Source organism: Lissotriton helveticus, chromosome 5_1, assembly GCF_964261635.1.
Source record: "Lissotriton helveticus chromosome 5_1, aLisHel1.1, whole genome shotgun sequence".
NCBI lineage: Eukaryota > Metazoa > Chordata > Amphibia > Caudata > Salamandridae > Lissotriton > Lissotriton helveticus.
In genome coordinates this window covers 168,825,976-168,853,134 of record NC_136065.1, presented here as the reverse complement: position 1 = coordinate 168,853,134, position 27,159 = coordinate 168,825,976, and the positions used below count along the sequence as shown (strand labels likewise).

Below are 27,159 nucleotides of genomic sequence, written 5' to 3'. Positions count from 1 at the left end.
GTCAAAGCCAAAAGAAGTGCAGTTTTCCATGAAATGTATTTGACATCAGCCCTACGGATGGGCTCAAACGGGTGTTTCATCAATTGGTTGAGTACCACATTAAGGTGCCATGATGGCGGAACTCTTGGTGGCCGTGGAAATGATCTATAGAGCCCTTTAAGGAATTGCTTTATTAATCTGTTGGACCATAGAGAGGGTCCCTTTGAAGTCCTTGTAAAGCGGGAGATTGCCGCCAGATGAACTCTGATAGAGGCATGGGCAAGTCCCGATTGTGCCAGATGTAGTAAATATGGCAGTAATTGTTCCGGAGTGATCCTTAAGGGATGGAGATCGTTGTCCTTGCACCAAACACAAAAGCGTTTCCATTTCAAGGAATACGTTTTGTTTGTGCTAACTGCTCTTGACTTAGCGAGGACTTCCTTGCACTCCTGCGGGATGTTTAGCTGGTAGAACTCTCGGTACTCAGGAGCCATGCCGATAATCTGAGAGATTTCAGATTCGGGTGGAGTACTTGGCCGTTGGACATCGAGAGTAGAGAGGGATGCTGATCCAGATGGATTGATGGTCGGACTGAGAGGCGACGGAGGTCCGTGAACCAATGCTGTCTCGGCCAGTATGGGGCAATGAGAATCAATATGCAGTGCTCCGTTTTCATTTTTCGAATGACTCTTGGTATCAGGGGAGATGGCGGAAATGCGTACGCAAACACGTTGCGCCATGCGATGGAAAATGCATTTCCTAGGGACCGCGGTTGGGGATGCCACCGTGCGAAGTTGTGGCATTTGGCGTTCTCCCTGGTGGCAAAGAGGTCTATTTGCGGTCTCCCCCATTCCGAGAAGATGTTGTTTAGCACTTTTTGGTTGAGTTCCCATTCGTGGGACAGAGACCTCTGTCTGCTTAGAGCGTCCACTATGACGTTGTCCTTGCCTGGGACATACTCTGCTGTTAGTTTGATGTTGTTGTGTACTAGCCAGTTCCAAATTTTTTGCGATTCGCGAGATAGTGTCAGCGAACGTGTCCCTCCCTGCTTGTTCAAGTAGTGCATTGTTGTCGTGTTGTCCGTTCTTACAAGCACTGCTGAGTTTTTGATGCGTGGGAGGAATGCTTTGAGAGATTGGAGAACTGCCCTCAGTTCTAGGAGGTTGATATGTAATTGCCGTTCTTGTTCTGTCCACTTGCCACTGATTTGCAATTCTTGAAGGACTGCACCCCATCCTTCTAGAGAAGCATCTGTAGTTATGACATGTGGAGTTGCAGGCATCAAGAACGTTAGACCTTTCGATAGGTTCTTGTCTGTTCTCCACCAAAGTAAGGCCTTGGTTATTTGTCGAGTAATGATGATGTGATCCTCGAAAGAACCTGTACATTGAGTCCACTGCTTGGTCAAGGCCTCCTGGAGGGGGCGCATTCTGACTCGACAGTGAGGAATGAGTAGTATGCAAGAAGACATCATCCCTAGTAGGGACTTGAAAGTACGGACTTCGATGGTGTTCCTGGAAGACACTGCGGTGGCCAGAGTGATCAGTTTGCGTTTCCGTTCCCGAGATGGGAATACTTTGGAAGAGGTCGTGTTTAGAGTAGCCCCCAGGAATGTTATAACTTTGGAGGGCTGTACGGTCGATTTCTCGTAGTTGAGTGTCAGACCTAGGCGTTTGAAAATAGTGAGACAGGCGTTGGAAGACATTTGTGCGTCTGTCATGGATGGTGCCTTCACCAGCCAGTCGTCCAGGTAGGGGAAGACCTGGTGTCCTTGCTGACGTAGGAAAGCTGCCACAGGAGCGAGACACTTTGTGAAAATGCGAGGCGCTGATTTGAGGCCGAATGGGAGGACACAGAATTGGTAGTGTTGACCTGCTACTGCGAATCTTAGGAATGTTTTGTGGCGCCTGTGTATTGGGATATGGTAATATGCGTCTTGCAGGTCTAACAACGTCATAAAGTCTCCTTCCTCTAGAGATCCCAAGATTTCCTGGATGGTCACCATTCGTAACGATTGGCTTTTCAAGAATGTATTGAGTGCCCTGAGATCTAGTATGGGCCTCCATTTCTTCTTCTTCTGTTGTATGAGAAAGAAGCGGGAATAAAATCCCTTCCCTTTTTGAGCAGATGGAACTCGCTCTATTGCTCCTTTTTTCAACATTGAAGTGATTTCTTGAAGGAGTAACCTTAGGTGCCTGTGTTGGATCTTGCGAGGAGGAGTTAACGGTGGGATTGAATTGAATTCCAATGAGTGTCCGTGTTGGATTAATTGGAGTACCCACCGATCCGATGTTATTAATCTCCAATTGTGGAGGAAGTGTGTCAATTTTCCTCCAATTTTGAAAGAACGAAACGGTGGAGGGACTGGCTGTTGGAAATGGTCATTGGCGTCCGCCTGCTGGTTTCCTCTGGGTTTTCCCCCTGTAATTCGATCTCCCGTAGGAGGTCTGACGACCTTGTTGCTGTTGCCGCTGCTGGTATTGGGAACGATTTTGATTATAGGAATAAGAGGATTTTCCTTGATATGATCCCCTGTAAGAGGGTTGACCTCTGCCTCTGTGCCCTCAAAAGGACTGGTTTTTGAATTGTAGTGTGCCGAGAGCTCTTGCAGTGTCTGTGTCTTTTTTGATTGTCTGCAAGGCCTCATCTATTTTGTCGCCAAATAGGTGTTGCCCGTCATAGGGCATGTCGAAGACTTTGGTTTGGACCTCCTTGCGGAAGGATGTTGCTTTGAGCCATCCTTGTCTGCGCAAAACTGCTGCACCTGCCAGCTGCCTAAAGCCTGTCATTGCGACATCTACTGCAGAATCGATGATTTCCAATGCTGACATTTGTCCCTCCTTAAGGAGCGATTGAACCTCATCCTTTAAATCTTCAGGTATATCTGCTAGGTACGGGACAATGTCTTCCCACAATTGTCTGTTGTATCTGCCTAGTAGGGCAATGGCGTTGGCCACCTTGATAGTCATAGCTGACGTTGTAGAAAAACGTTTGCCGATGCCGTCCAATTTCCTGCCCTCCTTGTCTGGTGGTGCTGACAGTAGGGAGGACGGATTTCTAGAATTCTTTTGTGCGGCTTGGGTGACTACCGAATCTGGCTTTGGATGGGCATTAAGGCAGGTAGGTGCTGTTGTTGGTGCCTTATACTTCTTATCCAGTCTAGGTACCACTATTGAAACCGATGCAGGTGTTTGCATTAGTTGCTGACCTTGTTCCCAAATGTGATCTATTATGGGAATCGATCTAGCCGTCTTCTTGATTGGATCCTTAAAATCGTAAAGGAAACAGTCCGTTTCATGCGATTCCATAGTCATGTGGAACCTAGTGGCTGCTCGCTCTATCAGATTATGGAATCCGCCAATATCCACTGGCGGAGAGTCGGAAGTATTGGGTTCAGGAGTGGCTGGAGAATGAGCGATATAATCCTCATCGTCTCTTTGAGTGGATGTCAGAAGTCATTGGCGCCCGAATCTATATGCCACTAACCTTCAGGACGGCCAGCAGGAACGACGCCGTGAAGATTAGTTCCCAATGTCCCCTCAACACAACACTCACCACAATGTAAGGAGCACTATGGTTAGTGAAGTATTCTAGGGAAAAGGGGAATGGGACAAAGTAAAGCAAAGAAGCCTGTTCCGTCACAGGTAGAGGTGACTGGGTTCCTATACTCTCTCTGGGACCCCTGCAGCGGGAAGACAAGAAGAACAGAATTGAGTATTCTGGCTAACACCCCCCCTTATTACTGAAAGGTAAACCCCATTCACACTTACAGGAAAACGTCCTGGATATCTCTCCAGAGAGTTGTCTTAGCGGAGGTAGGTGCCGGGTTAGAGGTTTCTCTTGGCGTGCTGGAACTCCTTCCCAGGAAGGGGGGCGTTCCAAGTCCCAGGTCTCCCGGGCTCAATCCAATGTCTTGTAATCCCAAACACCAGGGTAATCCAAGAGGTCAGAAGTCGTGAAATCAAAATAAAGAAATGCGGGCAAACACCAGGGTAATCCAAGAGGTCAGAAGTCGTGAAATCAAAATAAAGAAATGCGGGCAATCCAAAGTTCAGCGGTTCGGATCCTGAACCGCGACGTGTTGCACCAAGGTAGAAAAGGAGCGTTGGCGTACGCTATCGGGAGGAATAATGTCTCGCTCCCAAACAGCGCGCAGGTTTCAGCGTCTCCTGTTCAGCGCCAGTGAACAGAGACGCGGGCTTTCCTTCGGTTTCACGGGAAGAACGAGAACCAAGAAAAGGGGCAAGGTCCGGAGGCTGGGAAGCTCGGCTGAAGTAACACGTTTCTCCCGTCTTTTGGAAACGTGAAGACGGCAGTACACAGGAAAAAGCACAGCACAAGCACTCCAGTGAGCTCCGCAGGCAGTTTGTCAAGCACCGACCCTAAGGGGAGGCAGGGCTTATGTAGGAGTGTGCTCCTTCCTGTCGAGCTGAGGCGTGCCCCTAAGGATTGTGGGATATGTAGTCCCAACCACTTACATGCGTGCCAAGCAAAACCGGGAAAGGTGAGGGCTACAGGCTGTATGCATGCTCGTACCCATGACAGTGGACAGGTCGTCTCGAACCTCCCCTTCTTCTGGTTCATCGCCCTCTTCCTCAGAAGTTTGAATGTGATGAATCGTTTCCCTCTCTTGAGGAATATCCAAAGGTGGTGGTCTTGTCTTTGGAGATGGTTGTGGTCTGGATGATGCTGGAGATTTCTCTTTAGAAGGGGCCGCTGGCGATTCAGGGAATCGTTTTTTATAGTCCTCTATCAAGAATTGTAGATCAGTGACTATAGCAGCTGGAAGGCAGACCATAGGTGTGACATGAGTCTGGACTTGTGAATGAACAGTCTCTTCCGTAAAAATGACCTCATCTCCATCGTCATCTGTGCTCTGGCATTTAACAATGAGATCCGATGGACTAGTAGCCTGATTGAACTGGTCATCTTCTGATTCATCATCTTGTAGCAGACAAGATGGGGGTAATTTTTGTACCCTACTTGGAGATGTTAAATCTGGCGTAATAGGGTTTTTAGCAATCTTTTTTGGCGGTATCAGATCTGATTTTTTCCACGGCGTCGACGATGTTGTCGTCGACGACGTGTCGTCGATGGTGCGGACGTCGATCGTTTTTCAATCGTTGACGATGAGGTAGTCGACGGCGCCCTCGTCGACGGCGCGGTCATCGGCGGTGTTGTCGTCGACGGTGCTTTCGGCGTCGACTGTGCCTTCGTCGTCGTCGGCGTATTCGTCGACGGTGTCTTCATCGTCGACGGCGTATTCGTCGACTGTGACTTTGACGCCGACGATGCTTTTTCCGTCGTCGATGTCTTCGTCGACGGTGCGGCAGATGTCGATGGCGTCTTCGTCGCCGGTGAAGGTGTCGACGGTTTTGGTCTCGATGTCGACGGTGTCGTCGTCGACGACGTCGGAACCTTGATCAACGTCGATTGCTTTTTAATAAGTACAATCGATGACAGTGGCTTACCCGCCGTCGACGATCGAGTGATCGTCGTCGTCGATGAAGAGGCTGACGACGCCATTGTCGTCGAAACCGTCGTCGATGTGGAGACGTAGGTGGTTTTTCTTGAGGAAAACATCGACAAACTCGTTGTCGATGACTGCAATGGCTTTCTGAAGGTGGGAACATCCTTCACAGACGTGACAGATTTTACCTCAGAAGACTTTGTGGCAGTCTTTTTACGAGGAACATCCGTAGGGCTAGGGGAAGCAGCCCTTGGCCTCTTCAAGGACACTTTTGATGAAACTGAAGCCATTTCACTGCCCTCTGAGGACAGGACATCATCATCATCTCTGGTTTTAAGTCTGTTTAACCAGAGGAGCAGTCTCCCTTCTCTGTCTTTAAGAGTCTTGGTAGAGAAAGTTCTACAAATTCTACATTCTTTAGGAGAATGGTCAGGGTAAAGACAGTAGAGGCAAGTTTCATGCTTGTCATCGACGTGCCGTCTCTTCTTACCACAAGATGAACAGGCTCTGAACAGACCTTTCTATTGCTGATCAGCCATTGTTGGTTGTGGAAGAAATATATCCAAGTTTTATGATGAAAAGAGATAAATCCAAGAAACCTGAGGAGAACTCAGGTGGAGACTCCCTAGCACAACGTGCGGTAGAAAATCTGAGGGACTGAGGCTCCTGGCAGGAAGGTTCTAGAGGGAGGTGGTAGCTGATTGGCTAACTTCAGGAGTTTGGTCCTTTTTACAAAAGGACATAGATAGGCTACTAAGGCAAGGCCCTTAGGCCTACTTTTCTCTATGTATGTCTATAGGACATTACTTTTCTATGTACCGGGGACTCCCATCTCGACGACGGGGAATGATTCAGGCATGTGAATCTATGAAAGACACCCATAATACTGGATAATGATAAGGCGCCTTCCTCCATAGAGGGCGGGGGAGAGGCAAGCGCCGGATCAGAGGAACCGGTGAGGCCAACAGCCTCCTCCAAGTCATCGATCCAGTCCTGCTCAGAATCACACTGACGAGCAAGCGGGTCCTCAGACCCTTCCCAGTCATCCTTCTCCGCCGGCACCGTAGGCACAGGCCTCGGCGGCAGGGCAGGGACCGGTGAAGTAATAAACGGCGCCAGGAACGGCACCGGCCGGGGCCAAGCCGCCGCTGGTTCCCAATTCAGATCCCAGGCGGGGACAAATCCCTCCGGGAACCGGGGCAGAGGCGGAACCAGCGGTATCCACTGCGGTGCTGGCGGCGGAGCCGAGGACGGCGCCGGAGGCTGCAGCATGGGACCTCTTGGTGCCGAGGCCGGAGCCAGGGGCGCAGGATCCTGCGGCACCGGAGCCGCTGGCGGCGCAGGGGCTGGATGCGCCAAAGGAGTCGCGGGACCAACAGGATTCAGACACGGGACCAGGGGGCCCGAAGGCGCACCCGCGGGAGCCCAAGGCGTAAAAAGGCAGACCATGGCAGCAAGGAAATCTTGCATTTGTGTCCACATCGAGGGACCGATGGAAACGGTTCTTCGACTTCTTTTTGTGCGGTTTCTTACCCGAATCAGAAGAGGAAGAGGCGTGGTGGTGATGGCTCTGCGAGCTGTCACAGGAACGACACCTGGATCTCTAACGGCACTCGGATGAGTGCCAAACTTCAAACAACTTACGGCGCCGCTCCCTCAGGGCCTTTGGGGCCATAGCCCTACAGTCTAGGACCGGGAGTCATGGCCGCGCTCCAGGCAGTAGAGACAGACGTCATGAGGGTCCGCCGCCGACATATTGCGACCGCAGGCCCCGCAAGACTTAAAACCAGGCACCCCTACTAGACCAGAGAAAACCAACCAACAGACAAAAGTCTCAAAAAGATAGTAAAAAAATTACTAGGGTACGTGCTCTAACCGGATCTGCGCTTACTGGCGTGGAAAAAGAAAGAACAGACACCAGCACGCATGGGTGGCGCCTAAGTAGTCTCCGTGACGCCATTACGGCGCATACGATGCCAGCGACGGACGCAGAGCCGCAGGACGCCACCTACTGACGCGCAGGCGTACTGCTAAGCAAAACTTTCCGGCTCCAGTCTGACGCCTGGGGATATTCTAAGGTAAGGAATCTATCACTAACGTGTCTCTTTCAGATGAACCCTTATGGAGATTTAACAATGATGTCCTACACTCACTGCAAACTAAACAATAATTGAGTGAGGAAGCGATTAAAAATTTCTTAATAAAATACAAAGTAAATGACACCTCACACCTAACCAGATGGGAAGCCCTGAAATCCACCATTAGAGGAGTAATAATCAAAATCAAGTCAAATATGAATAAAGAAGCTAATGCTAAGCTAATAAGCTTAGAAAGGGATATAGCTATTCTGGAGACACTGCATATACTTAATAATGACCCCAGAATTTAAACAAAAAATACTAAACAAGAAATACAAATATAATAAAATTGTCAGCACCAAAGCAGGGGTTTGGATATATAAACAGAAAAGCTTACGTCTACGCAAGTACAATAAAGCAGGGAAATCGCTAGCCTCATACTTCAAAATACAAAAATATGCCATTAATGATGAAAGAAGTGTTATACAAAATCTTGGAAATGTAAACAATCTGAATATGTAAACAATATCTTGGATGTTCGAAATGTATGACTAATGCCATGTATCGACCACGTGGATGATTCTCATGATAATGGTAAATGTAATATCTGCCGGCATTCTGTATTTTGGTTGAATTTTCTTGTAAAATTACCTACAAAAAATAATTTGAAATGAAAAAAAAAGTTCTTTTAGAGTGCACTGCTGCCCATAGCAGGCTTCCCGGTGCTGAGAGAACAAGGTGAGGACACGCGAGGACTATTACACTGCTTAGATGAAAAGATACGTTTTCAGCTGTTTCCTAAAGCTAAGTAGTATTTTTGTCGGATCTAAGATGGATAGGAAGGGAATTCCAAAGTTTAGAGATGAGGTAACCAAATGAACAAATCCCGCCTCTTGCTCTCCTAATTCTACAAATGGTCAGTAAGAAAAGGTAATTTGATCACAGATCTCTCGGGGCACCATACGGAGTGATGAGATGTTGAAGGATATGTGGGCCAGGGGAATACTTTAACCTATGGGCGATAATAGAGACATGAGTTCTATTCTGTTTATAGGCAACCAATGAAGCTGCACCAGAGCCAAATGTGCGGATTGCATTTTGGACAAGCCCATCAGTGCTCTGGCTGCGGCATTCTGGCCAACCAGCAAATTTCTGGTAAGATAAATGAGGCTGCGCAGAGAAGAGTGAATTGCTGCAGTCAAAACGGGAGAGTATCAGGCCTTGGACCACCGTCCACTGACATTCCATGGGGAGCCATCTGAGTGTCTTCCGAAGAGACCTCAAAAGGCCAAAGCAGGTGCCTGCAACCTTCTTTGCCTGGGAAACAATCGATCTTTATCTAGGATGCTGCCATGGCTCTTTACTTCAGATATAGAAGAGGGGAACTTCCCCAGGTACTGGGGCCAAGGAATTGATCCCAGATTGCTGAATTATTTCCGGTCACCATTACCTCTGTTTTGTCCCTGTTTAACTTGAGGCAACTAGTAGCCTGCCAATTGGTTACCTGTTACAGAAAGGTGTTAAATCTGTCAAAGGCTGACTGAGGATTGGGTGATAACGAAAAGATGATCTGGGAGTCATCCGTGTAAGAAACAATAGGGAAACCTAGGTCACAAATGATATATGATAGAGGACCGGATGTACACATTAAACAGTGTACGGCTCAACCAGGAGCCCTGAAGCACTCTGCACACCAGCTGGTGTATCTCGGACAAAAAAGGCCCTTCTCTGGCCTGAAAGCTCCCACTGAGGAAGAAGAGAATCTCACATTGTTAGCTTTTTGTTTATGCAAGCTGGAAGGCAGCAAATCATATTTCTGCCATCATAGGTTGTAAAGGAACCATTCACACAAGAATATCAGACATTATTCTCTGCAGGAACTAAAAGAGCAATCTAGAGCGGGATGAGCCAATCATTATTCAAGCGTTATATGAAGTGATTGGTTCTCTGAATGTGACAAGTCATAAGGAAATGTGGATTTGCAGAAATTTTCATGTTAATACTAATCCATGAAAGGTATTTGATAATGTAGTATCTTTTTTGAGAATATTTCAAATGCATGGCTTTTGGAGAATATTACTGGAAGGGAATAACACTTTTCACAAACATTCAATGTCTAGGGCAATGGTTAATGGAAGTGTTTGTGAATCAATTCTACTAAGTTAAAGATATAAGCAGAGGTGTCCGATGTCCTCTTTGCTGTTTAATATTGCTTTGGAACCCTTGGTGAGAGCATTACTAAGGGATGCAAACGTGGAAGGAATGAAGATTTGTTAAGAAGGAGAAAAAATCCAACTGTCTAATGTTACTGACCACCAGTGTTGCAGGTGATGGCATATTCTGTCCCTCCAGTGGAGGCCCATGATGCAAACTAAAGGGGTTTCGAGGCTGCGGCTGCTGGGGTGAGGTGGTGCACCGACTATACCTTTACCTACCTGTTCCAGGTGGTCAATGGGACTCACGTCCTCTGCAACGTGGCCACGAAAGGCTGACTGGGGTCGGCTAGGGGCCATAGACAAGCCCAAGAACCTGGCAATATCTCTGTTGTCCTAAAGCACTCCAGCACTAAGTCTACCTTCTATCCAAAAAGATGAGAGCCATCAAAAAGCGATGCATGGACATCCCCTGAAAAACCAGTGGTTCTCAGCCAGGCGTGAAGCCGCAAGGCAACCAACGATGAAATCGCTCTACTCAGCGAGTCAGTCGTGTCCAATTCATATTGAACGGTGAACCTTGCTGTGTCTCTCCTGTCAGCATTAGCTTAGGACAGTATGACTTGGGCCTCCTCCTAGACCATAGGAAGCAACTGCACAATTGAATCTCAGATTGTATGGGAATGTAGGCCCAAAAGGCACGTGTGTTCACTGACTGCGGTGCAAGGTTGGCAGGAGAAAACATTCTCTTGCTAATGGTATGCAGCCTCTTGGATTCCTTGCCTGGTAGAGTGGTAGGGAACGCACCAGGTTTAACCCCAGAGGTAGAGGCTTAGCCCACTAAGGTCTCTGGGATAAGGTACTAGGGAAGGAAACTGGGGTCCTCCGGAGTGGGGAGATGGTGGTGGGTATGCACCGGAGTCCCTGTGCAGGCTTTGGACCAGGCCCCAAATAGGAAGTTGGTAAGGGCTTCATTACAGGGAAGTAAAGGTTCAGGGAGGTAAAGGTTTAGAAAGGCAGACTCCCAGCTGAAGCAACTATGCCAAGACATTTGTCTCAACTGCCACTGAGGGTACATGAAGGTCCAAAACTTCAGCCACCCTACGCACCACCACAGCGAAAGAGGCTATCGCCTCCATAACCACGGTAGGAGGAGAGACCAAGTCAGTGTCAGGTGAGGTGTCTAATCCACTGGCTATCACCAGTTTCTCATATCAGTTGTCCTCATTCTCATCTAAGGGATGCTCGTATCCATAAGGATCCTCAGACTCCTCCTATTTGTCTCCCTCTCCAGGCCTGTCAAAGGCAAAAGGCACTGGCTCCGATACGGTCAGCTTGGTCCTGGTCGGTGTAGGAACCAGTATCAGATGACGCCCGCCCGGCTTTGTGTGGGGAATGACAATGGGGATAGCGTTTGTGCAGAGGAAGGTCTCTGTCTTGCTGGCGGCTTCACTCAGGATCCAACATGGGAGCCTTGGCACCTGACTGGTGCAGAGGGCGAACCTGCTGGTTAGGATTCAGTGGAGGACCCTCAAGAGCCTTTGGGGCCCAGAGGGGCCAGGCCACCCGAATATGAGTGCATGGCCTCATACAATTCTTTAAGCTTGACAAGATATGCTGCAGCTCCGGGAAAGTCAGAGAAGCATGGAGTAGACCCTGACTTCGGAGACCTGGAGTATTGACGCTCCTGTGCCTTTGTCAGAAGACTTTGATGAGCATAGCGAAGTCAAAGACCTCTTCAACACCTTTGACTTCTTATGTTTGTGGGACTTACCCGACGACCTCGAGCAGGACAATCATCAGGTGCGGTTCATCAAACACTGGGGACTTTCCGCACCGCTGGGATCTTTAGCTTCGCGGGGTCGTCCGACATCAGGCAGCGAGGAGCTTGAGGGATCACTTCCTCAATGCCTTGGATGCATAGCGCAGCAGTCCTCGCTAGTCTCTGAGTCTTGGTTCCACTCCAAGTACCACAAATAAATCAAGTGTGGCTCGGTCCCAGACAAATATCTGTGACAGGTACCACAATGATTTGAAACCAGTCGATTTCTTTGGCAACATCCTGCCACACCAGGAGGGAACATTTCATTCTTTGTTCATGCATACTGGTGGTATTATCGTGTGGATCAGCACTGAGCCGGCCTCTTGTCCTTGGCAAGAATGCTTGGAGACGTAGCAACTTAATGATAAGACTGTGAATACTCTGGTGTACAGATTGCTGGCTTGTGTCCACCAAAGTAGAGCTGTTGTCATGTTTGGATTGATCTGGACTAGGACGGTGAATGCATTGCTTATCCAATTCTTCCTGTAATACATTCTTAGATGGGAAAAGGTACCAGTGAAATGGCAGAGGATATCCTCCCTAGAAGCAATTTGAACAGGCGCACCAAAATAAACTTTTTCAGTAGCCTTTGCACTAGTAGGAGTAGTTTTTTTTGCCTTTCCTTTGATAAGAATGCTTGGTCTTGGATTGTATCCAAAACTGCTCCCAGGAACGTTATTCTTGTTGATGGATGTATTGATGATGTTTGATGATTATCAGTAAGATTAAGTCGTCAAAAAATGCCAGACAAGCTGCTGTAGCATGACGCTTGATGAGCAGTCTGTGCTTTTATCATACAATTGTTGATGTATAGGAATACCTGGCAGCCGTTCTGTGTTAGGCAAGATGCCACTGGGGCTAAATATCTTGCAATAATGCAGGGGCTGAGTTGAGGACTTTGAATTGATAGTTAATGCTGGCTACCCTGAATCTCAGGAATTTGTTATGTTTTGGATGAATGAGGACATGAAAGTAAGCATTCTGTTGATTGAAGGCAGACGTGTAATCTCCATGATTGAGGAGCTGCAGGATGTCTTGAAGGGTTAAGATGAGAAAGGATTGTTTCCTAAGGAATTTGTTTAGTTTACGCAGTTCTAAAATGGGTTGCCATTCCAGTTTTAGTTTTTATTTAGAAGACAAAGGAATAGAAATTCATTTTTTTTAGGGCCTGTCCATTGAGAGACCATCTACAGGACCTCATGAACTACGCAAGATCTACAGAGGAAATGCCATTCACAAAGATGTAATTGGAGAGAATTGATTATAGTCAGAAAACAGGCTGCATTCTCAAAGAAGCTTGATGGTAAATTGGAGGTGGTTATGCTTGAAGCATAACATGAGGATAGGATGCTAATTCCTCCCACAAAGCCACTTTCCAGGCAGCCTAAATCGGAAAATGTGATCCCTGCTAAACTGACATATGTACAGCCTTCAGGCATGCTTTATTATGCATTCTTAAAGTTACTGTTGGACTCCTAGCTTGATGACTGGCAATGATTCAAACAGGTGAGTGTATGCAAGAACCAATGCTGGATGGAAGAAAAGACTGCTGCAACAAATGATGGACGGAATGCTGAATAAATCAAACATTCACCCCAGTCATGAGATCTGGGTTAAATCCATTGTTCTTTTGCTCACAACGCCACCTCAGTTTGGACCCAGCCATATGCAAATCAGTCTCGACACTTTCTCCTCATGGGAACAGTCCCGTCGAAATGCCAAGTCGGGTCGTCCTTGGACCGTAAACAAGCTTCCTGGAACTTGTTTTGGGGTATCACCCCTCATCAGCCAGGCTATCTCGAATCCTTTTGAAGAAAAATAAGACAACTTAAGATAACTGAGTGGAGCAGAAGGGAGATCATTGCTGATACTGATAGCACCAACGTATCCATTCCCATATTTCCTTCCACGTTTGTCCTTGTTGCAGTTGATAATCTTTTGAAACCTTTTTGATTAAAAACAATGAAGGGCATACAAAGACTGATGGTCATGTTGCGTGTGTTTGGGGACTACTCTGGGTACCGCGTCAACTGGAGCAAATCCCTGGGCTATGCTCTGGCGGGACCCCAACCACACACGGTGGTCTGGCATACTGTCTTCCGATATCTGGGGATATGGGTCACGCCGTCTGAATCTGAATTCCTCTGCTTCAATGTCCAGGCACAACTGGACCGTCTCCACAGCAATGTGTTGCACTGGAGAACCCTCCCGGTCTCCTTAATGGGCCGGGCTGTTTTATTTAAAATGATGGCCTTGCCTCGTCTGCTTTATATCCTGCAGAGCTCCCCCTTCCCGATCCCTGAGTCTGTTTTCAAAACGGTGGAGTCTGAACAACGCTCCCTGTTGTGGAGTGGTGGGTGTCCGAGGATTGCCCTCCGAAAATTGCAGCGCGGCCCCTATGACGGGTGTTGGACCTGGCCCTTTTTGGCAGGTTCACCCCGAAACTTTTTGCTTTTGACTAGCCTGTTTCTGCGCACTTTTTCACTGTGGTACAGTGTAAAGTGCGCTACGTAATGGTGTATGTGGCATGAATGTGTCTAGTGTGGAAGTGCCACTTCTAGACATGGGTGCGCGTGTGTAGTGAGTGTTGGCACGTGATTGGCTGGCGCCTGGCTCCAGGAGTGCCTGGGCCTGCTTGTGGATTGACTGTCTGGTTTGAGGGTGACAGGGGCTGGGGAGCCCCCAGGAGGTTGTCTGAGTCAGCCCTTGGTTGAATTACTGCATCTGCAACTAGAGTGGTGGGAGGAGATAGCACGTGGGAGTGAATAGGGCTGTGCCTGCCTGCCACAATGCTGGCTCCACCTCCTGCTGGGCGGCTGTCGCCTCTGCCCCTCACACTGAAAGGAGTTCCCTATAACCAGTTGTAGCTGGTTCTCACACTGCCTGCACCCTTGAGACAAAGGATTTTGGGTATAAAAAGGGTGCTGTGGCACTCTAAAAATGTTCTTGTTTCCAACTTGAATCCTGCCAGGGGCGTGCTGCTGCTTGGGCCCAGGGGAAGGCTTGCCTCAGTGGGCCCTGCCCAGCCCCTGGATACTGATGGACTGCTGATGTCCTGGACACTGGAGACCTTTTGCTGGGTCCCCTTTGCTTCACTTTGCTGCTGGACCTTGCTTGTAGCGCTGGAGGAGCGCTTTATTTTTGACAGAGACCTTCTTTTGCCTGCTAGCGTTTGGGAGCGCTTGATTTGTCTTTCATAGCGCTTGGGAGCGATTTTTGCTTTATTTGGAGCGTTTCTTCGCCCCACATTTTGCGTGAGGAATTGCAGGTGCCCACCCTGCATTATGCCCGTATTTGCCTATTTTAATTATCGCGGGTTATTCCCAGCCTCGAGGGAGCCTACCCCTCTTTGAGCCTGCCAAGGATTGCCGCTGCAGTCTCGCCGCGGCAGCCCCGGAAGTCAGGCCAGCTTGCCTGTCACGTGTGCAAGGCCGCAGCGAGAACGGAAGCAGGAAGCGGCAGCCTGGAGCCTCGTGGCCACACATCCCGAGTCCCGGTCCCGAGATGGGGACAGGGTGAAGTCTGGCACTGCGTAGGCGGGGCTCTCCCGAGGAGTGAGAGCCCCGCAGGCGCCACGAGAGCTGCAGAGACGCGGAGGGGCCCGAGGCACATTGCCGGTGCCTGCCCCGCCGCGTAGGCCACAGATCTTCCCCCGCCTCGCACATGGAGCAGCCCGGTGAGTGAGGGCTGGGGCAGGGCTCTTTTCAGTGTAGGGCAGCCCCGGATGGCAGCGGGCCGCCCCAACGGTGCCTAAAAAGCTTCTGAGCCCTCGTGTGGCTCCGTGGGGGCATGGCGCATTCCTAGAGCCTACGCCGCTCCTACCTCTTGGGGATGTTTGTTTCGAGAGCCAGTGCGCTCCGTGGGGGCATATGGATTTTAGAGCCCGTGCTGGCTCCCCCCTGGCTATGGTTGGTAGACCCAGATGGTTCCAACATCCAACAGTGATGGCATATTTCTTTTAAGAGGCAGATGGCTCCAAACACGTGGCTGATTGTTTCCAGAGCCCAGGGTGTCTCCCACATTATTGTGCCCTGAGCATTTAAAGGGCCAGAGGGGCCCTTGTCCTTTCCCCAGTGCTTGGGGACATGCCTATTTCCAGAGCCAGATGGCTCCAACGTTGGTACATTTATTTCAAGGGCCAGTGAGGGCCCTGTCGCAGTTTTATTGATTTACAGCCGCCCAGCAATTAGTGGGTAGCTGCACAGTTTAGGGGCAATTTGAGAGAGAGTGTCCCTGGGAGGGACAGAGATGGCACAGTAGTGCCAGGCCTTCCACAGCTGTGCAGCACTTAGTGCCAGCTGCAACGTTTAGGTTTTGCGCCGGTGGCTCACCCCTGACTGACGCTGCTTTGGCAGCGCGCCCTGACTTTCTGGACACAGGGCTTTTTGAGTCCCCTTGTTGGATGGCCAGTTGGCCAGGGGGGGGCTGGTATGTGGGTAGGACGCAAGGCCCTAATGTGATTTCTGCGCAATGCGATTTTGCTATGTTTATGATAGTAATTGCCTAAGGTGATGTTTTGCGCAATTGTGTTTTCTTACACCTCTGAATGTTTTTATACATCATGTGTTTTTCCTGTGTTGCACTTCTGAATGTTTTAGGCATCATGTGTTTTCCTTCCCTGCACCTCAATGTTGTGATGCATCATGTGTAATGTGTTCTTGCTTATACCCCTAAATGTATTTAATTCTTAGGTGGTCGTGTTTTGCCTAGGAGAGTTTATACTAGAGAGGTTATGTGTCCATGCGTGATCTAGGCCTATGGTTAGTAGTATTGCGTAGTGTGTACCTACCTTTACCAGTAGTTACTGGTTGTGACCTATAATTGTTCTTTTGTGTTACCCTTATTCTAAGTTCTAGAAGTGCTATTTCTAAAAGTGTTGATTCTGACAGTGGCCCATGTGGCCCTGTCCTGTAAATAATCCCTTGTGAATATTGCCCGTGCCAGTTGGCACAATGTACATGTGTGATTTCTATCTGATGTGCTTTGACAATACAGAAGTTATTTTTATATAACCTTGTGTGGAGTTCCTTTTGTGGTGTGCCTAGGATGTGGTTACTGTTGTGTGCTTGCGCAAATGCTTTACACATTGCCTCCGGGATAAGCCTGTCTGCTCGTGCCAAGCTACCAAGGGGGTGAGCAGGGGTTATCTTGCCGTGTGACTTCCTTGCCCTGACTAGAATGGTTGTTTCTGCCTGGCTTTGGCGTCAGCCTTAGCCTACCAGAAATCCCAGTTCTAACAACGGGGGACTGGCACTTCCTGATATCCGCCTATATTACTGGGCCACTCAGTTGATAAATGTGAACGGTTGGGTGTTTGCCCCGCAGGAGGAACCCGCTTACCGGGTGGACCGTATGGCCCTGGGTGCGTACACCTATCTGGCGGCCCTGTACTCGAAGACCAGGCGTGGACGGTCTTTACCTCCACAAACCGCGGCGGTGGTAGGGGTGTGGAGACGGGCAACGAAGTTGCTTGGGTGGGAGGCGAAGCTAACTGAACAAACGCCTCTTTGGAAAGGGGACTTTCTCTGAGAGGTTGTGAAACTCCGAGACCTGCGCCAATGGAGCTTAATAGGTATAGACACACTGGGAGACGTATGGAAGAGGGGGCAATTGGTGGACTTTGCGACCTTGCAGGTGGACTTCCAAATGGCAGATGGTGAATTCTTGCATTACCAACAGTTTAAACACGCCCTGCTTACACACATGACACCTAGGGCCCAGCCCCCTGAGGACGCCCCGTTAGAGGACAGGCTTTTGTTAGATCCTATGATCGATAAAGCCATCTCACTTACTTACAAGAAACTTGTTAATAACATCCCGGACATACTGGGCCCGCTGAGGGAAAAATGGGAGTCGGACCTTGGTTCATTAGAGGACGACGACTGGAGTGAGGCCCTACAGTGTCCTCGTGAGGTGGCAATTCGGGCTACATTCCGGTTGGTCCAGCTGCGCATCCTCTACAGATCCTACACCCCGCGAACGGTTCAGTATAGGATGGGGTTTGCGGCCACACGATTCTGCTTGAGAGGCTGTGGAGAAGAAGGTACCTTCTTCCACATTCTGTGGGACTGCCCTAGAATTAGAACATACTGGATTAGTTTGGTGGACATTATGGTGGAGGTGATAGGAGCGGAGGTGCGGCTGGAGGTTCGCTGGCACGTTCTGGGAGTGACTGGTGACATAACGTGTGCTAAAGGTGACAAAACATGGTTGGCATTGGCAAGCATGGTGGCCAAAAGGAATATTGCTCGCCTTTGGGGGAGTGATCTAACACCGAATGTGGAGGAATGGCTACATGATATTGATTGGTGCCAGAGGGCCGAGAAGGTGATTTACAGTAGTCGGGGCTGCCCCAAAAAATGGGAAAAGATCTGGCAGGCATGGAGGGGGTATAGAGGAGAATGGCTGGAATCCCCAGAGGCCTCCCCAACGGGTTGAGGGTGTTTTTGGCGGGCTCTCCCCCATTACATGGCATGTCTGGTAAGTCTACGAGTGCTCCCCTTGGTTTCATGGCCAGTGGCCTATGACGATTAGAAATATCTACTACCAAGGGGGGGGAGTTGATGTGTGACGGAAAGTGGGATGGGACTTGGGTCGGGGAGGGGGAATTGGTCGAGTGGTAAGGATGTTTTTGGCATAATTGATTCTTCCAATTGGGACCGGATCGGAGAACTGACCAATGTTGTACAAATTGCTGAGGGGATTTATAGTTTATATCTGCGTAACATGTGACTGCCATTGCACTTCCGCTGCTGCTTTGATGTGAGTCTTAATGGAGCTGTTTTGTTCTAATAAAAAGATTTTCCCCCAAAAAACAATGAAGGGCAGGATAAGCTCATCAGTCCTAAAGCATGCAGTGACACTCACAGGCGCCGCATCTCCTCCCGCTTAAGTAGCCGAGCGGACCCATAATATTTCTGGATACAAATTTCGAAAAACTGAGTGTCAAGTTTCCTATACGGTGATCTACCACTCAATACCATTCCTACATACTTAAATCGATCTGCTTGTTCAATCTCAGTCAGAAGAGGAATAATTTCGATGGTCAATGAGGCAAACAAAGAACAGAGTTTTAGGTAAAGAAATGTGCAGAGCCTGTTGATTTTCAGACTCATGCTCTTTAAACGGCTTGAACAGTTTACAGTCAGCCCATAACAAGAATGTCTGTATTGAAAGTATCAAACAGTCTATAGAGACAGTGTAGTGTCCACAGATCATTCCTTGTGAGCAGATAAAAAAGTGAAAGAAGGCTGGCTCTTCCATAAATAAGTTATGGTCCAGTGCCCACGATGGCTATAAGGGTAAAAAACGTTATTAGTTTGGCAGGCCCGCATGGTGTAGAATTAGTATACTCTGTACATTGAAATTACAACCAATCTTACTCTCACTTGTAAAATGAACAAATTATGCTTACCTTCTTTCTCTGTGCCAGACCAAGAATATCTGTGAAAGGGTTTATGTGATGGGAGTGGATCCATCTGAAGCACTTTGTATATCTGACCAAATGCCAATAACCGCAGTGCATGCTGAACATAAGAAAAGAACATAGAGGAAATGTTTCAGATTACATTTTGTAAGTGAAGTAGGATTTATATTAAACAAATTTCAAGTCTGCTGACTAGCTGAACACAAATGATGGCATTTATGATAACTACAATAGTCATATCATTCACTATGCACCTCACACAATTTAAAGGAGATTTTAAAATGAAGTAAAAGTAAGGCAAAAAAAGAACTAATGGAATAAAGGAATATAATGTAAGAACACACTAATAAAAAATACACACAAGTATCATATGCAAATAACAATCTTTTTATATTTTAGGCATAGGTAATAAACAGAGACCATCTGCCGTCCAAAAACATCTAAAACCTTATGACTAGGAAAACTCAATTTACTTGTTTATAATTGGCTATTTTTTCTTATATTTGAGAATATTCTCCATTGCATATTCTAACTCTCTTCAAACCAACAACATACTGGACATGTACATGTAATGACCCAGGAATAAAATTTTACTCAAACAAGAAAGCTAGACTTCGGGTAACAGGGTCAGACTGGGAACCAAAAGCAGAACTGGCAAATAGTTCTTCTCAGTCTCACACTGAACGGAGAGAGAAAGTAAGCCTGAGCTTTTCAAGACTAAATTGGGTCTTGAGGACTTACATGGAAAAGTTTGAGAAAAATAAAAGACAAAATAAACATTTTATGACAATTTTTCAAATATACGGCCTAAAAACGCATAGGTTTTACAGGCACGTTTGAAGGGGAACTAATGGAGTACATCAAAGTCTGCGACAATAGTAACAAGCGCAAGATAAGATTAATGTTACTTCAGCTCAATTGATCTTAGTCCACAGTCACCTTCATATTATCAAATTGTTGTTAAGATGGCACTTAGCGTATTGACTGGAAACTGGTTTCTAAGCCTCAAGGAGGGAGTCTAGCTAGACCAACAGGTTTTCAGTCCATGTTCAAATGGACTGGCTTGCTTGCCTTTGAGTCTGATTGGATTCTGACTGGAATTAAGTTCTCATAGACAGCAATTTGAGGATTTTGTTATGCTTCTTTTTCAAAAAAGAAAAGTACATTATTAATTTAATGTATACAGAGATTAACCTTTCAAAGACAATGTTATTTAATAAAAACATTTTATTTTGCGCTTCATTTTTTTTTACTTATTACAGGCGTCCTTTTGCACAAATAAGTCTAAGATTACCTACATGTTGCTGCAGTGCAAATGTATATTATTTTAGTGGAAAGTGTTATTTGAAGAGAATTTGTACATGTCTAAGTTGCGCCCTGATCATACACGTGATAGCTTGTTTGTTGTCTACATCACTCGGTACTAAATAGCACCATGTTTGTAAGGTGACCTCCATGGATGATAGGGCGACTTACGTAGGGTGCTGCTCTGCAGTAGGTCAAAAACTAAATGAAGATCAGGAGCAGACATAGTCAAATTGGTGGGGTGGCACTAGGGGCTTCTGTTTATCATTCCTTGATCATTAATCTAGGTCACTTCCACTACACAGTATTTCACTGTACGCCACTTCACTGTATGAAACTCCACCCTAGGACAATCCACTGTACGCTATTACACTGTTCACTACTCCATTCAATGCCACTGCACTCTGCGACATTACACTCTACCCTATTACACTGTACTAGACTACACTACACCATTATAATCTACACTACTCCACTGTATGCCACTCGACGTCACTACACTATAAGCCAGTAAACTCCAAGTTATTCCACTGTACACCACTCAAATGTATGCCTCTCAACTCTACGCCAGTGCACACTATGCTATTCCACTGTATGCCACTACACTGTACCTCAGTCCACTGTACACCATTCCACTTTACTCTATTCCACTATATACCACTCCATTCTACAACAATCCACTATACACCACTCCACCATGAGCTATTCCACTGTATGCCGTTCTACTGTATGACATTCCATTCTACTCCACTACACTGTATGTCAATCCACTCTACACTATTACACTGTATGCAACTCCACTGTACGACACTCCACTCTATGCTATCCCACTCTATGCTATGCCACTGTAATATATATTATTTATTTGTACGCCATTATACTCCATGAACCTCCAGTCTATGCCACACCACTGTATGCTACTCCATTCTATGCCACTCCAGTACACACTATTCCAGTCCACACCACTTTATTCTATGCTATTGCACTCAACACCACTGTATTTTATCAATCCAGTCTACGCCGTCCACTGAACGCCACTTCACTCTACAACAATCCACTAAATGCTATTAAACTGTACCATACTCCACTATATGCCACTCCACTCTACGTCCCCCCACTGTACGCCAGTAAAGGTATGGCTTCTTACCTGTAATCCTGGTTCTCTCTTGGAGGAATCGTCAATAAAGACATACGCATTTGAATAGTTCTGCCCTCGTGTGGGAATCCAGGAGCATTTCTTCATAGAATATCTTAAGTGTAGACATTCGCCTTTCTTTAGGAAGGCCTGCACAGACGCTTAAGAAAGAACATAATATGCAGCCTAGAGAACAGGCTATGGTGGAGAAATTCTTCAGATTGTACTTGGAACGGGGTTAAAGTACTCATGTAAAGATGTAATTTGACAAAAATGTTTTACAAAACAGCTCAACTCTTTCACAAACCCTTTACTGTAAAGTAAGAGATGAAAGATAGTAGGACAGTGAAGCCCATAGGCTGCTCTTGTGAGTTTAAAATAGGGACTGTGCCTTAAAGGCTCAGAGACCACCAGTATCCCATCATGATTAGCAGGTGGCAGTTGCCTCAGTTCTTTCTGATGATTGAGTGATAATTTCCTCTGCTATGTCCACCGGGGAGGAGGGAGGGTCGCTTATGACTTTAATGAAGATTCCCTCAGGAAAGAACCGGGATTTCAGGTAATAGCCGAAGGCGTGCCTAAGGCAAGCCCGTCTGCGCTAAGTCAGCGCTCAGGGCCAGTAATGCTGTCTGAGTTGAGCCGTCTACCAGAAACATTCTTACATTTTCGAGTGAGTACTTAAAAACCCTCAGATTCCCATTGTGCTCTTCACATGGTGACCACTCTTTGCCCTTTATTTCGGACTTTGTCTGTTCTGACTGCGGCTTCACCCTTACACCTGAGCTTCCCCCTTGCAACACGCTTATGAAATCATCTACGGCTCTGTGCTTCAGACCTGCCCGTATCAATGCCAGATCATTGAGGAAGCACTATATGGACATAGCCGACCTGGTCTCTGACAATCTTTTAGATCTTTTGTTTGTCACAGACCTGGTTAGAGATTTTTTCCAACCCCATTGTTGCCTTGCAACTCCCGCTGGATATAAATTTCATTGGGTGGACCGCCCTGTCGGGAGAGCAGGTGGTCTAGCCATTTTACATAGGGATAAATAAGATGTACTTAGTGAAACATCTAGTCTCTGGGGTGACTGTGAGGCCTTGGACTTCAGTATGCAGTTCTCTGCCCACTAAACCCAAGGTGGTTCCCTCATATATCGTCCCACGGGCCCGGTTGGCACATTCCTTAAATCTTGTGGGGACGTGGCGGCAGAGCGTGCATTGCGCTTCTCGCGCTATTTGATTCTTGGTGATGTAAACCTTCACCTCGATCAACCCGAAGTGGGTGACTCTGCAGTTTTTCTTGACTCACTCCACTTGGCTCAGCTCTTTCAATGAGTCAGCCATCCTACCCATCAAGGGGGCCACACTTTAGATCCTATTTGCCCGAACTTTCCCATCCAGCTTGGCAAGCCCTTGCCTGTCTCTTGGGCGGACCACTTCCCTATATTTGTTTCCTGGGAAGTTGCGTGGCCTGTACGACCCGCCCGCTGTCATCGTCGACCAACCTATAGCAAAATTAACCCAGCCAGTTTATTAGTTCTTTGGCTGTCTCCCGGCCACTCTTCAAGAAGACCTTGAGGGCAATGTGTCCAGGTTTTCGGACTGGATTTCTGATTCGGTGTCTGCCCTATTCGCCTGAGTCGGCCTAAGTTGACAATAGTGTCCCATTCTAAGCCCTGGTTTTCTCCCTAGTAGAAAGCCTTGAAACATGACTGCAAAGTATTGGAGAGGGCGTTGCGCTCCAGTGGTTATAGTTCGAAAGCTAACCTCGCACTTAGAGTCAAACAAAAAAGCTATTACACTACTATCGTGGTCGCTAAAAGCAGATACTACACTTCACGTATTGACTTGGCGAACAATAATTCAAAATACATTTTAGCGATTGTGCAAAGTTGTATGTACCCCAGCGCTCAGGCTCTTGCCATGCCTGCTTCAGGGTCTTGGTCCAACATTTTTTCTCTGTTTTTCTTGGACAAAATACGCAGTATACAAGATTCTTTTGCTGCCCCTACCAGGGTGGATGTAGTTGCACCGCTAGGGCCATTGGCTACGGCCCCGCTAATCTGTTCTCCACTTTCACGCCAATAGATCTGTCCTGCTCACTTAAAATCCTTAAGGCTTTCAAGCCAGGTTCACCTTTTGATCCTTATGCTGCCAGACTCCTGGCTGCTGCTGTGGACATCATCAATCCCGAAGTCAATTTAATGGTCAACATGTCTCTTCGAGAGGTCGCCGTCCCGGTGTCTAGGAAGCAGGCTTTAATTCTTCCTCTTCTTAAGAAACCATCTCTTGACCTGCTGCTACCCCGTAACTACCACCCTATCTCACTTTTGCCAAGTTTGGCTAAGGTCTGCGAGAAGGTGGTTACAAATCAACTTACCAATCATCTGGAGGCTTTTTGTCTGTTGCACCCGGAACAATCTGGTTTCCGGCCATCGTACAGCACAGAGTCAGCATTGCTAGAGGTGTCAGAGGCGATCCGGGAGTGTCGGGACACCGGCGGGAGAGCAGCTTTGGTTATGCTAGCTCTCTCGGCGGCATTCAACACGGTGCCCCACTCCCTGCTCCTCGATCGTCTCTCGGAGATAGGCATATCTGGGTCAGTGCTGCGTAGGAACGGGTCTTTTCTGGAAGGCCGGTCACAGCAGATCTGGCTCCCTCCATTTGCCTCGGCGCCTCAGCATGTGGCCGCCGGTGTCCTGCCGGGGTCATCCCTTAGCCCCTTCTTTTTAACATATGTTCCTCTGCTGGTTTATCTACCGGAATCATTAGGGGCTAAGGTGATGGCCTACGCTGACTACACCCAGCTTTTGTTCTCTTGGGGAAGGGATGATGACTCAGTCCTTGCCGCGCAACACTGCCTATCCTCTGTTTTTCACTGGCTGGCCCAGGCGCAGCTTAAGTGTAAGGAAGGGAAGTCTGAGGTTCTCCTATGTGGCTCATTTCCCGCTTACTTCAGAGAGGCTGTTGCCCCCTGGCTTCCCCCTGCCCAGTGCAAGGAGAAATGCTGCAAAAATTCTGGGCGTATGGTTCAACGAAAATTTGAACTTTTCTACACAGGTTAATAAATTGGCTGGGACCTGCTTTGGCACTCTGAAAGAGTTGAGGAAGTTTCTCCCTTTTCTTCCCAGACCGGCCAAAGAAACGGTGGTCTGTGCTGTGATCCTGTGCTGCCTTGCCTATGCTAAAGCACTCTTTGTGGGTATCCCTGGCTACCTCCTAAAGAAATTGCAAGTAGTACAAAACTTGGCTGCTAGACTCCTACTTAGCCTGTCTATTAGATGTAGTGTGCGCGCTCATTTACACACCCTGCACTGGCTCCCAGTGGAGTCTCGAATAAAATGTAAAATGCTGACTATTGCCTATAGGGCTATCTATGGCTCAGGGCCGATCTATCTATAGAAGAGATTTGCCTTTTATAATTCAGGGAGACAGTTGCGTTCTTCCTCTCAATTATTGATGCAGACCCCTAGGTTCAACCGCCATAGGCTTGGCGGGAGCTCTTTTGGCCAGAAATCTGGCCTAGCCTGTAACGCACTGCCACTGGCATTGCGTGGGATCCAGGACCCTACAATCTTCAAGAAAAAAATTAAAAATCCTTCTCTTCTAGCTACTGCTTGGCTTTAGTTTCCTTTTAACACTGCACGCGCCAGGACACTCTGTTGAGTAGCCATGCACGCTATAAATAAATATAACATATATATTTATAACATATAATTAGGGGGTTCTCCATTAACAGTCATAAGCATTTGAATTGAATAGCAAACCCATGCCTGCCAATAGTGATGGAAAGATCAGAGGAGAGAAAATAGTACTGGATTAAGCAAATACATTTCTGAGAGAGACTTGTCCTTCTGGAGCATCTGCTCTAGCTTCCAAATCCAAACAAGAGTGTTGGGTTAATCTGTGGTCATGCAGCCATTTTACAAATCTCACCAATAGGGACATTTCTCATTACAGATCCTGTAGCTGCTGTTCCCCTAGAATGGGCATTAGGTCAAGGTGATAAAGACCTGTAAGCGTTTTGGTAACATAAAAGTATGCAGGAGATTAGCCATTGGAAGATAGATTGTTTGGAAGGGACTAATCCAGTATGGACTTGGTCACAATTGCCCAAGTTGGTCCGATCCGCGGATGTCACGCATCGTATCTAGATACAATTTCTAAACCTGCCTTACATCAAGGGAATGAAGCGCTCTTTCAACCAGTGTTGACGGATTCTGAAAGAAGGTGGGTAAAGAGATTGTCTGATTGACATGAACATCCAAAATACCCTTAGGAAGGAATTTCAGGCGAGTCCTAATAACCACTTTGTTAGATTTGCAGTCTTTCTTGGGTGGACTGCAGTCTTTCTTGGGTGGAATAAATTGTCAACTTCACAACACTAGGACCGGCTGGTCCAGTATTTAAGCGTTTACAAGCTATTAAGTTGCTTATACCCCCTTGGAAATCATTTTTCTTCATGTTTTTGATTGTAATATTTGTTGTGATGTAATTATACTTTTTTGTAATGTTTGATGCAGAAACGTTTTTTAGTGTGTAAATAACGTTTGTTTTTTGATGTATGTACAAAGTGTATTTAGTCTTGTAAATATTCCAATATGTAGTCCTTTATTCTGTTATGATTTTTTGAAAAATTGAAAAAAAAATTATAAAATGATAGACACTGAGTAATGCTGTCTAAGGGTGGTTACAATAAACTGGTTTCTTACCCTTCTTGAATATTGAATGAGTAATTGTGGTGTGGGCACTGTGTTTTTGCAATTTAAATATAAGGTCTAGCCCCCACTACGTGTTTATGGACCTATCCCCTTTTGGTTCTCAACACTCCATTCTATGGCACTCCACAGCATGCTATTCTACTGTACGACACTCTACTCAACGCCATTCCACTGTGCCCACTCCACTCCAGTAAAAACTATTTCACTGTACGCAATTACACTCTACGTAAGTCAAATCTACACTATTCAACTCTAAGCCACTATACTTTACCCCACTACACTGAACCCAACGCTAATGCACTGTCCCATATTCCAAACCATGCCACTTCACTCTAAACTACTCCACAGTATGGTATTTCACTGGATGCTACTCCAGTGCACACTATCTCCCTGTATGCCACTACAGTCTATGCCACTCCATTTTACACCACTCCACTCTAAGTTATTCTACCGTTCGCCGCTCTATTATGCGGCACTGCACCCTACGGTAATCAACTGTCCACTATTACACTCTACCACACTCCATTCTACGCCACTCCACTGTATTCTATTCTAATATATTCAACTCCAGTCTACGCCACTACTCTACAAAACTCCACTGTACGCTATTCCACTCTATGCCACTGTACGTCAATTTACTCTACGCTACTATACAGTATTCCACTGCACTCACCTACACTCTACACCACTGAACTCTGCTATGCAAGGGTATGCCACTCCACCCAACTCTCCACTATTGCACTGTACCCCACTCCACGACAGTGCACTGTACGCCACTGTTTTATACCCCAATCTACGCCACTCCACTCTATGTCACTACATTATTTCACTGCAAAACATTCTATGCTACCCCACTATAGGTCACTCCACTCTACGTCACTACATACGCCAGTAAACTGCAAGTTATTCACTTCTACACCACTCCACTGCTGTATGTATGCTACTCAACGCTACGCTACTGCACTCTACGCTATTCCACTGAACTTTACTCCACTGTACACCACTCTGCTCTATGCTATTCTATTGCAAGCCACTATAATATACTGTACGCCATTCCACGACACTGCAAT

General features: G+C 47.1%; 1 protein-coding gene across 6 annotated transcripts in view; it reads right to left on the bottom strand.

The window, feature by feature from the left end:
• The window catches only part of STRBP (spermatid perinuclear RNA binding protein), a 617,908-nt gene that overhangs the window by 248,878 nt on the left and 341,871 nt on the right, over positions 1–27,159 (bottom strand). For all 6 annotated transcript variants that reach the window (XM_078641959.1, XM_078641961.1, XM_078641960.1 and 3 more), the window contains one exon: positions 18,917–19,028. In XM_078641959.1, the coding sequence (XP_078498085.1) occupies positions 18,917–19,028 (112 nt within the window). The remainder of the gene's footprint in view (positions 1–18,916; positions 19,029–27,159) is intronic.